Source organism: Epinephelus fuscoguttatus, linkage group LG10, assembly GCF_011397635.1.
Source record: "Epinephelus fuscoguttatus linkage group LG10, E.fuscoguttatus.final_Chr_v1".
Lineage (NCBI taxonomy): Eukaryota > Metazoa > Chordata > Actinopteri > Perciformes > Serranidae > Epinephelus > Epinephelus fuscoguttatus.
Window position 1 is genome coordinate 13,498,353 of NC_064761.1, and position 12,225 is coordinate 13,510,577.

Sequence of the window (12,225 nt, forward strand, 5' to 3'; positions counted from 1 at the left end):
CTTATATAAAACCAGAGTGTAGTTGTGTCCTCTTATATGTGTTCTCTTATATAAAACCAGGGTGTAGCCGTGTGCTCTTATATAAAATCAGAGTGTAGTTGTGTTCTCTTATATAAAATCAGGGTGAAGTCTTGTCCTCATATAAAATCAGGGTGTAGTTGTGTCCTCTTATATAAAATTAGAGTTCAATTGTGTCCTCTTATATTAAATCAGGGTGTAGTTAAGAATAAGAATAAGAATACTTTATTGTCACCGTTAACATTGTCAGACAATATCACTGTGAAAATCTGTTTAGCAGCTCCTATTTGGCAGTAGTACAAAAAAATAGTAAGAATAAAAATAACACTGTAACAGTATAAAAATAACATTATAACAGTATGGGAAAATAAAATAACAATATAACAATGTAAGCAGTAGTTGTGTCCTCTTATATAAAATCTAGGTGAAGTCGTGTCCTGCAGGCCTGCTATCATCTACCAAACCTGCTACGGTAGCATTATTGTTTATCCAACCCGCATTCTGCGAAGATGGCAATGAGTACTAACCAGTCAAAGGCAGAGGAGGTCTTCGCGGAATGTGATAACATTGGCTGTGAAAGAGGTCACTTGGCATGCAGATGAGAGGGCACTTTAACATTTCCAAAAAACTCTCTGGCACACGTATTGCTAGTGAGTCAGTGTTTAGCTACTGCATCCCATGGTGGCAAATGTGCTGAAGGTTGCTGACCTCTGTTCTAGCCCAGTTGTACTGTTTATACATCTCTGTGTTGTCCACTTTTATAATGTGAGGACAGGCTACTGAGGAATCTATGCTAGTTTGGTCCAAAGCTGATTTAGTTATTCATTGTCCAGGTATTGACATAGTCCTCAGTGCTGGCGGCAGGGTGGGTGAGGGAGGGAGTGATGGAGGGAGGGGGGGAGGACAGCTGCTGCTATAAGAGACCTGTGACACTTGGGGTCATGTGTGAGCACCAGTTACTCCTGTCAGCCTGTCTGTCCATCAGCCAACCATGCTTCAACCACTGCACTGTCTGCTTCTAGCCTCTACTGTGCTGCTCTGCAACACCAGCCCCGTCCCTACGGTCAGTGTCTGTGTGACTGTGTACATTTATGTGTCAGTGTGAGTTTGTGTTTCTGAATAATTGTGAGTGCAATGACATCAGTACCTTTAAAGATCTATGTCATGAGAAAGTTTTGTTCCTGAGGTACAAACTGTACATCTCATATTCAGTCTGCAATTGCAGATTTTGAACATGTGTTACCTTTTAAAATGGACCTAAGAGTGGAGTGTGAAGGTCAAGAAAAACACAGTTTTCATCCTCCAAAGGTATTTTTTGTATTTAAGTGAAATTGTTATGAAATGTCAGGTGAGCTATGAAGTTTTCATCCGATTGTCTCACATTTTAATCCAGATTTAACGTAACATGATGTTCTCTGATGGCAGAGGGTCACTTCAAAGTCATGATCCTTCACCACATAGTCCCTGCAGGAATATTAGACCAAGCTTCAGCATCATAACACATGACAAATAAGTAACCTAGAACTCATTTCAAAGTCAGTATTTAATATTTCTTACCAGTATATTGCTTAGTTCTACCTCCTTATTTGAAGGTCTTTTGGATTTTAAGGCCCAGCTAGGGACGGGCATTGCAAATTAGCTCAGGCTATAAATGCTGTGGTGTGTGGCATTTATGTATGCTATATACTTGTCCCTATACAAATAAACATTAAATAAAATAAATAAAAAACCCAGAGTTTCTCCTCAGATGTCTGTGCAGGAGTTGAATATTCAAGGAAATACAATCTGAACACACCAGAAACTAAGTACTGCCCTGCAGCCCCTTTTAAGTACAATCTTAGCAACATTAACACACTGAGTATTACTGTCTAAACTGCTAAAAGATAAACTTTGATGAACACACAGCCCAGGCAAGTAGAATAAATCAGTATGTGGTTCAGTGACCTGCCTTTACCTGGTTTACTCTCTCTCATGATGTACATGCTGCTCTGTTCATCTCCCGCTGTACTGCACAAGAGATAACAGCTCTTTACAGTGCGTGGCAGCACAGATTATGTTCACAGAACTCACTGAGCTGAATAAACAATGAATAAATTACACAGCATTTAAAGGCATAATCTGGATTTGAATGCTTTTGCCTGAAATGGAACATTTATTGAGTACTGATGAACAAACGAGGCTAAGCCTGAATTTGTATGAGAACAGCGCTCCTCAGTTTTTTTCAGGCCGAGGACCCCTTAGCTGAAAGAGAGAGAGTGCAGGGACCCTCTACTACATATACTGTATAAAATTGAGTTATATATTAAACTTGACCTAAAATGCCATGTATAAACATACGCTTTGATGGTGCATAGCCATTAAATTGATAAATTTATTCATTATGTTTGTTTCTGAGGTGGACAGTGTTTCAGAGGGTATTGCTCGAAAAGCACAAAATGATCCACTGTGGCTCACAACAATCTTCGTACACTTGAAATAGTAATGCAGCTAACTGGCCAATATGTTTCAGTACTACGTAACTGTTAGCTAACAAGTTCGCCTTGCCGTTATGGACGTGTGCCACATAGTGATTTACTGATAGCTTGCTAACATGATTGCGTAAGGATTCATGGGTAACAGTTGGCATATCATCAGTGTTGTGTACTGTTAATCTATTCATTTTTTAAGAAAAGGCCAGTTTAGCTTTGCTAATTAAATGTGAATAATGTTGGATGTTAATTTGTATTTCAGACATATTCTAATTTTTGTGACCCCCTGTCTAAGACCTAGGTATTAGAAAGCTCAAAGTGAGACTTGTGTGGTGAAATATCTGTTAATCACAGTTAAAAGTCACATTTAGCTTGTTCAGGTCAAGCTAAACTTATAAATCATGTATCTCTATCCAAGGGTTTTACAGGTTTATTCCATCTGAACCAAAAATCATCCAATTAGAAATCATATTAGTCAATTACATTACTACTCCTCATGAATCTTACCATGATATAAACTGTAACAAGTGATCTCACTGTGTTTGAAAATTATTTTCATCAACTTTAAGCTTCATATTTCTCAGGATAAAAACAGCCTTTTATTTATCTTTGAAGCTGAATACTGTCATTGTCTATTGTTGCCATGATTGCTGTTAATTACTGTCCTGTGGTATTTTTGTATTGTTTTCTTATACAGAGATGAAATGGTTTTGTGTTCTTGAGTACCACTCATTCACTGCTGTTTAGAAGACAGCACTGAATGTTCTTAGTTTTCATTCATCAGCCAACTTAATAAATTAGACAAAATATATTGATCTATGCTGACTCATTCGTCCCTGCACTTTGAACTCTTGACTTGCAGAATAAAAACATCCCACACATTCCACATTTTCATGCTGACTCACTCTGAATGAATTTAGTGTGAAACAAATAGAAACAATGATATCAGCCAATCAAGCAACATTAAGTTAGAGCAGCAAAATGCTGCAGTGCTTAACACTGTTGCCTCATAGCTACAGGGTTTTGGGTTCGTACCCAGCTGGGCCCCTGTGGAGTTTGCATGTTCTCCCTCTGTCAGTGTGGGGTTTTTTTCTGGGTTCTCCAGCTTCCTCACACAGTCCAGCAACATGCAGGTTACCTGTGACTTAAATTTTCCGTAGGTGTGAATGTGAGCATGAATGGTTGTCTGTCTCAATGTGTCGACCCTGTGCTAGTCTAGCGGCTTGTACAGGGTGTGCCCCAACTCTCACCCAATGTCAGCTCCACAGGCTCCAGCCCCTGTGACCCTTAACAAGATAAGTGGTTATGGATAATACAGTTAATATCAAGTATTAGTACTACTAATGATAATTAAGAGCATTGTGTGGTTTTTAAAGCTCTCACTTTATTTAATGCACAATGTATGAGACACGCTAAATTACAGTCATATAAGTAACAAAGTGTAATAAACACTGCCCTGGTAATATGGTAACAACATGTGGATGTGTGAGGATGGGTGCTGTAAGTGTGACAATGAGCAACACAGAATGAGGTGTAGTCGTGGCTTGTGTCTGTGCTGCAGGAGAAACATGGAGACTCAGATACCAAGTGTCCTCTGATGGTGAAAATCCTTGATGCCGTGAAAGGGACTCCAGCCGGATCAGTGGCCCTCAAGGTGTTTCAGAAGACAGCTGATGGGGGATGGACACAGATCGCTAATGGGTGTGTACAATATGAACCATAAGGTCAAGTATGTCTTTTCTCAGTATCTGTTCAATATGTACAAAGCATGCAGTCAGATATCCCTGTTCCTCATTGCAGAGTGACAGATGCCACCGGAGAGATCCACAACCTCATCACAGAGCAGCAGTTCCCAGCAGGAGTGTATCGTGTTGAGTTTGATACCAAAACTTACTGGAAGAATGAGGGGAGCACACCATTTCATGAAGTAGCTGAGGTGAGTGTAAACCAGTCATTACAACTCCGTCACAGACAGACAGACACACAGACGAGCAGACAGACAAACAGAAAGAGAACATATTGCACATTATTTATACCAATTTATTAATAATGAAACAAAATACAACACTTAAAAAAATAACTTAAAAAAACACAAACTAGCTAAATTAAAGGAGCAGTGTGTAGGATTTAGTGTTATCTGGCAGTGAGGATTGCAGATTGCAACCAGCTGAATCTTCTCCCGTGTGCCAAGTGTGAACTCTCGGTTGGAATTCCTGAAGTTTTCATTGTCCATGATGTTTTTCCTGGGGCCAAATTAACCACAGAGTTCTCTCTTTCTCCAACAAAAACAGTAGTAGTGATTTAAACCAGTAAAAATATACACTGGTTAAAGGGGTCGCGTTAACTGGATATTCTCGGTCACTGACCAGATTTTTACAACAATGACCGGAAAATCTGAAGGCCGTCGGTCATTTTGACCAGTTGCAATTACCACCCCTGCCCACGTGGCGGCGGAGTGCACAGTCAGTGGTTTAAGTAGCTGCCGTTTTCACACTGTCTGCAGAGAAAAAGTCATTCATCTGCTTCATGTAACGTTGTTGACATAACGCCCTGGTAACACCGGGAGTGGAACCGAAGCACGGCGCCCAGCAGCGGAGGCAGTTTTCAGTCAGCGCCCATGTTAACCTGTCTGACTGTCCACACAGGCCGCTGAGCAGAGCGGAGCGCCCATGGAGGCAGCGCTTCACTTCGGCGTCTGGTCTATTTTTCACGGGAGCCGCGAGCACTTCTGTCAAGCTGGATCGAGCAGATCGTACCAAACAGGAAGTCGGACACAGAAAATCCGGCCAGTTTTCAAAATAAAATAACAACAGCACGCACTGTGGAACGTGAGGAGAAAATACCATGTTTATAATTTAAAATAACACAACAGTGCGTAACCGAACACATTTTCAATACCCTAATCACTTCATTACAATTTTAATTTTGTGTCACCGAGCCTACAGGCATAACTACATAACGCCCTGGACACACCGGACACGTTAGTGAAGCGTTAGTGCCGTCCAGTGTGTCCAGGACGAAGCCTAATGGCACGGGTGTGTGGATATCTGTTCATTTTTTCGTTCATGTCCTTATTAATGCACACTTTATAACTTGCTTGTTGGATTTATTAAAAACGAACAAATGACAACTAAATGTCTTTGAATATCTTTATTATCATTTAAAAACGAAAATTAAAACGACCGGTAAAAATAGATTATGACCGGATTTTTATGACCCTGTCGGTCAAAATGACTGGCGAGGAAAAAAGTCTAGTGCAAGGTCTGACTGTTTAGCTTGTCGCCGTTGGGTCGCTAGACTAACACCTGCTAATGTGTGCTCACCTTTTATCTCGGATAATTTAAGCTCCAGACTTTTAGGAGGTTTTAACCAGGAGCCAAATTATCCACAGACGTCTGCTCCTTTCCAAAACAAATGGACCTGGTAATTTAAACTGGTAAAATCACTGAATAAAGCAGTTTCCACTTAAAAGTCTGTGTTTTTCCAACACTGTTCAGCTCATGACAGAGGGGCTGCTAAATGTCCCCTATTTAGAGCCAGTGTTTGGTTAGTCCATTCTGAGCTACTGCAGAAATGTGGCAGCACAGCATGGTGGACTCTGTGGACAAAGAACTAATCACTACATAGATATAAACAGCTCAATCTGAGGTAATGCAAATGACAGTTTTTATTTTAAGGTGATAAAACACTTAAAAAACACATACTTGTGATATTATATTCCATTTCTGCCAATATCTTCCCCTAAATCCTACACACTAGACCTTTAAATCACATTGCATGTTTACGAAATTTCCATAACCAGAGTACCAAAAAATATAGTTTGGCTCTAACACCTTGCTTGCCTTTCTGACTCAGACAATAATGCTGGTACATGTTATGGTCCAGGCTTTTTTACTCAGTTCGTGCTTTAATTTGCTTGATCTTTTGGAGCATAAGGGCCAGAACAACTTTCGACGTGCTGTCTGACCACATCAAAAATCATGGTCAGAATCCCAACCCACCCTGTTCTGATGTAGTACATTGTCCTTATAAGACACAGTAGAACACACTCTATAACCTGTGTAAAGGCTTATCTTCTGTTATCTGATGTTATCTTGTAGCCTGACAGCAGTACGCCAGGACAGTTTACATTAGTATGTTCAAACAGCTATTTGCTATCCTGCTGTTTATCTAACACTTCTCAGAAGAGCATGGCCAAAAGTCATCTGTTATCATTATCCAATAGCCTCTATCCCCTCTTTATTCACAACTGTCCATTTAATCACATAATCACATTCAGTTTGTGGCAAACAAACTAAAACCGTCTCTGATTTGTGTGTGGTGTGCGTGTGTGTGGGTGTGTGGGTGTGCACGCAGATGGTGTTCGAAGCCCATGCTGGAGGTCATCGTCACTACACCTTGGCTTTGCTGCTCAGTCCATTCTCCTTCACCACCACAGCCGTCGTCACCGATGTACATCTTTGATACACTATGTGATATTTAAGGGCTGTCCACCCCAAGAACTATTAGGATAACTATAATGATAACTATAACGATAACAATGTGAGCATGTGACACCCCGTCAGTTCAGATGGATTTTGATTGGCTGTCAGTGTTTCTGTTGTTAATCCATTGTTGTTGTCATTATAGTTGTCATGTGGACTCTGCTTGAGTAAGAACAATTATAAAAACAATATATTTATGGTTATTGTTCTTGGTGTCGGCAGCTCTTTATGGGCTGGTGAAGGTATCAGGACAGTGAGCTGCATAATGCTGGAGATCATTAGTTTTTTCTTCTTATCAACAAATCTCATGTGTTGATCCAAACCAACAGTGAATGTAATGTATCTATTAACACATATTGTGTGTGTATCCAAAGTTTGATTTCTTTTTCCTTTGTGCTACAGAGCTCCATTAAAATTACATTTTTCATTACCATGAACACACACAATGTATTTTATTTTGACTTTAGCCTACATAAACCATCCTGCTTTGTCCAAATACACACTGAGCACCAAATGTTGATTACTCCACAGCTGAAAATAATCCCCAACAAAGTCTCTTTGTCTTGTTTGAGTAATGTTTGATAAAACTACAGTGACCGGCTGTTGGTTTTTTTTTTGTTGTTGTTGTTTTTTTAAATAGTATAGATGTGTACATTTTTGAACATCTTCAGAACAAACCAATGGTGCCTAAAGCTACAGAAAACCCAGGAGGAATTATTGAGGTCAAAGGTCATGTTAGGAGGAAAGTGATCAAAGATAAGGTTAAGATGTAATATTCATAAGAACTAAACATTTCCATCGTAAGCACGCAATCTTCCTCATCAATTTTAATCTTTTTATGGCTCTTTGTCTAATATGTCCTGTGAATTGATATGCAGAGTAAACCAAAGCTAATTTAGGACAAGAGAGTGACAAGAAAGTGGAATGAACACAATAGGAGTGTTGATGTGTGTTAACAGAATATTGGACTGGGGAACATAGGACCCTGGGGACAAGATATACTCCCAGGCAAACACTGGTCATCTGCACACACTGCACACACTGCGATGACACAGGGCTGGCTGAAATTCTGCAAATTTTCCCTTTAACATTAATTGTCAGTGCTAATGTTATAGTTAGAAACATTAGTAACCTCATCAACAGTAGAGTACAGCACTCATTGTGAATGCTGCAGCTAGCGCTGTTAGCCCTCTGGAAAGCTCTGTGGTTTGCTAATGTGGCAATGACTTTCACTGCTGTGAATCTTATGATATGGCCACAGTAATACAGGAAGAACTTCATAATCTTCCTGGTGGAACGAAACACAGTTGTTTGGGGCATGGAGAAAACTCAGCAGACAACCCAGTGTAATGTTCCACAACCCAAAGATGAAGACAAGCACCTCAATAGTCTGAAGCCAGCCATGGTGTCAGTCCTTACGCAGCATCCTCAGGAGGACGTTCAAGGATTCATGGAAGACGCTAAAGTCAAGTTTGGTGTTAGATTTCCATGGTAAAAAAAATTGGCGGACTGGCAGAGTTGGATTAATTTAGCTGTAGGCTCTGGGATTCACATCAAAAAATGAATGGAAAGTTTTGAAATTAAAAATTTACTAGTCCATACCCATTGAGTGCACAGTTGCCCACGTACAGTTTCACATATGGTGTGTGTTTGGGATACAGATCATAGGAAACTGCAGATTAAATAGTCAAATGAACCCATTAAGAAGAGCAATGTATTCAGACAGAGTTTTTGTGAACTTGATAGTACGATTGCAGCCACAGCAATCCACCCAGTTGCCAATTAGAGTTAAATTTCTCCAGTCACCTTGAAGCGTCCTGTTCTACATATCTACCAAGTTTAGTAAAAATCGATAAGGCGGTCAGGCCTAGATAAGAAATTAGCTCTCTAGCACCCCCATTTTGTTTGATGGGGTCAATAATGGAGGGGTCCCCTCAGATTATGTGTGGTCATATGCCTACAAAGTTGAGTGGTGATCGGTGAAACCCTTGAGATGTTATACACCTTTATGTGATGAGCCACGCCCTCTGCAATATTCATTGCCTTATAGAAGCTCAGTTTTAGTAAGTTTTCCAACTTTTGCCAAGAGGGAACTTTAGATATTGGTCCCTAGATTATGTTCACTGAGTTTCATGCAGATCGGTCAAACTTCCTAGGAAGAGATTGATTTTAAGTGTTTTTCAAAAGATTCAAAATGGTGGAAAATCTATAAACCGGAAGTTATGGGTTCTTGAGGCAAATTTGTTCCTCATGAGGAGAGACATCTCTGTGCAAAGTTTCATGTCTCTACAACATATGGGGCATGAGATACGCCCATTCAAAGTTTGCGATTTCAATCGGTTGCTATAGCGCCCCCCTTTGGCCAATTGATGTAATATTGCTTCATTCGCATCCTCACATGACCCTCTACCACTGTGCCAAATTTCACATGGATTGACCAAGTCAGTGAGGAGAAAAACGTGGAACAGGCACACAGACACACACATTTTTCGTCATTATATAGTAAGATAGATATACATCTATATTTTTATTTTTATAAAACCAGTTCTCTGATTAGCAGTTTACATGCAGGAAAAGTGCTCATTTGTTCTACTTTTAAATAATCAAGTGTGACAAATTGAGTCCCCCGTGGTTAAAACGATTCGTGTGCATACATGCTGCAAAGTGGTAATTAACTCCGGTCCCCTGGACCCACCTGACAGGTTGAATTTGCAGCTGGAAACTCGAATTTTACTGCTGAGGGCTCATGATAAGTTGAATCAAGCAGGCTATGTAACTTCCTGGTTACAACAAAACCTCTTAGATGGTGGGATCTGAGGACTGGAGATGAGAAACCCTTGTGTTAGTACCAAAAATTACCACTTGGGGGAGCTAGCTAGCTAGCAGCAAAAACATACTGTAGGTTAAATCATATTGTTTAAGGTCAAGGTAATCATTGCTAATAGTCTTCTTTTAGGCATTGTTACTTTTGACAGGTTTTCCCATATTGTTGGCATCATCTAAAAAAGTATGCCAAACTAAATGTGAGGAGTGAGGAGGAGTTGAAGCTGTGGTGACAACAAGAGGGTGCACAGGGCCTGACATCAATTCAGTGCACTGTTCATATTTATCAAGGATAACATAATACAGATATTACATTATAATAATCTGTAATTATCTGTATAATATCAGTCTCTTTAGAAATGACACTGTTCAATGTTTTGTAAACTGATCAGTTCTTATCTATTAACAAGTTACATACATTTCAATAGAATTAGCTTTGTAATGATATCAGTTTTTGTTTCACTATGTATTCGGTCATTTATTTCAGTGGTGTCAAATTTCCACAGCAGTAGCTACAGCACCAGGTATCCGAGGTGTTTACATGACCAGATTAACGCATGGAGGAAGTGATGTGTGCGTTGGTGATGTTGCAGTGCATTGCAATTTATCCAGGGAAGAAACATTCCAGAAACATTCCTTAAACAGGGAGTACAAGGGAGTACTGTCTGGAACAGAATGCAGCTATGGACCAACACGTTGTTGATTTGGGTGTTTTCTATGGAATGTGTTGACACATGTTAATGTCAGCCTTACCCATTAATGTCGATAGCCTATGTTTATAACTTGCGTATTAATCCGTATTTCATATTATTAACAGCTGTGTGGGGCAGGGCCGGGTCAGTTGACAAATTTTTGCATTGACATGAAATAACCTTTCATTATTCAGAGACTACTTGAACAGTAATGAAAATAATTTGATCCCTGAACATATAGAGGTGTCTCCTAACAATTTATTAAGTTTTTTTGGAGCTTAAATAAAGTTGGCTGGGACAACTTGTTTCAAAAATGCTGTCTAAATTTGAACACTTTGTAGCCTATTTACAATTTTACTTGTTCAAATATTTCTTTCAGAAAAAGAAAAAAAAAAAAAATCAGCTCTATGTCGTACCATAAGCTACAAATAGCCTATAGGTTTATGTCAGCTACTGAGTTTGTTAAAGGACAAATTAAAAAAATAGAAAAGAAAAAAAACCCAATAACAACAACCTGAGAGTTTAAAAAAAAGGTAGGTGGTTAAACTCTGCACATTAAAAATATGCTCAGGGGTTGGGCCTTTATGATGCAGTAAATATTTACTCAGTGACTTAACAGTGGGTCTTATTCAATTAGTTTAAGCCTTCGCCTTGTTTTTGTCAACTTTTTGTGAATTTGTAAAAGCCTAGGAAATATAAACAATACTGTCTCAACCGCCCCTGGGTAACTGTCCCAACTGTCCCAGAGTGAGCAAACACACTCCAGACTCCTGTGCTGTAGGCTACTAACAAAAATTCAGACTGCTAAAACCAGCACAAACTGATAAGCCAGACAATCAGCTTTCCAACATCCAGTGTTTTTTGTATGTAGCATAACTAAATACAGTATGGTAGAACCAAAAATAACAAGGGTCAAACATTCACTTCTACGCTGTAGATTTCAAAACTGTGAATAAAATGTGAGGAAAAGTCAGAACATCTCCACTTTGAAGGTGAAAGTGAGGAGGGTGTGGCCGAGTCTGAGCATGGTGACGCACTGAGGCTAACTGACGCACTGAGGCACTATCTCAACTGTCCCCCTGTCCCTGAGTGACTCTGCTCTCCCCTGCAGTATTTGTTTTCCTACAAAAGCTGAGGCAAAGCAAGCTGTTTTTTCTCCGATCCTACCCAAAGAGCTGTTACTCAGAAGAGCTTCTATACAGATCCAGTTTTGATTTTGGAGATGATTCTGCAAAACTCTTAAAGCCAGAAGGCTGCAGACTCGTTTGTTAGTCCCCCTCCAGTCCGATCTGTCTTGCTCATTGTTATTTCACTCACTTCATTCTGCACAGAATGATGTTTATTAAGTGTTTGACACTGGGAGGCTGTTTTCACATTTATTAGCCAAAACTGGAAAGTTTCTACGAGCATGGTTTGTAACACCACAATAAGTTTGGAGCCAATAAATCATAGTTCATTATTAAACTTACAAAAGTCTGATGTTGAAACTTGGCTCCAGGTCATTCACACTGAAAATGGTGAAGTACATGGACATGTTTTGCATCCAGCAGGTAAACTATTGAAATTATTCATAGATTCAGCTTTTTTCAATGAGGGAGAGGGAGTAGATGACATTTTAAGAATTTTAATAAGGTAGCTCTTGAGCTCTTTTTTGTTGGGGAAAAACATATTAGAATCAAAACATGTTTGGAGGGGATCTTTATAAATATTTTGTGCTCTTACCATAAAATTTGGTAGTTG

General features: G+C 39.5%; 1 protein-coding gene across 1 annotated transcript; it reads left to right on the forward strand.

Annotated features, from left to right (window-relative positions):
• The first annotated feature begins 937 nt into the window (after positions 1-937).
• On the forward strand, positions 938-7,400 carry ttr (transthyretin (prealbumin, amyloidosis type I)). The gene is made up of 4 exons (XM_049588806.1): positions 938-1,081; positions 4,048-4,187; positions 4,287-4,422; positions 6,843-7,400. The coding sequence occupies exons 1-4, from the start codon at positions 1,010-1,012 to the stop codon at positions 6,948-6,950; spliced, it is 456 nt and encodes a 151-aa protein (XP_049444763.1). The 5' UTR covers positions 938-1,009; the 3' UTR covers positions 6,951-7,400.
• The last annotated feature ends 4,825 nt before the right edge of the window (positions 7,401-12,225 follow it).

Bases quoted from the DNA above. Each gene is read 5' to 3' on its own strand.
- ttr (XM_049588806.1), top strand. From the start codon at position 1,010: ATGCTTCAACCACTGCACTGTCTGCTTCTAGCCTCTACTGTGCTGCTC. The intron at 1,082-4,047 runs GTCAGTGTCTGT...TCTGTGCTGCAG, and splicing joins ACACCAGCCCCGTCCCTACG to GAGAAACATGGAGACTCAGA. The intron at 4,188-4,286 runs GTGTGTACAATA...TCCTCATTGCAG, and splicing joins TGGACACAGATCGCTAATGG to AGTGACAGATGCCACCGGAG.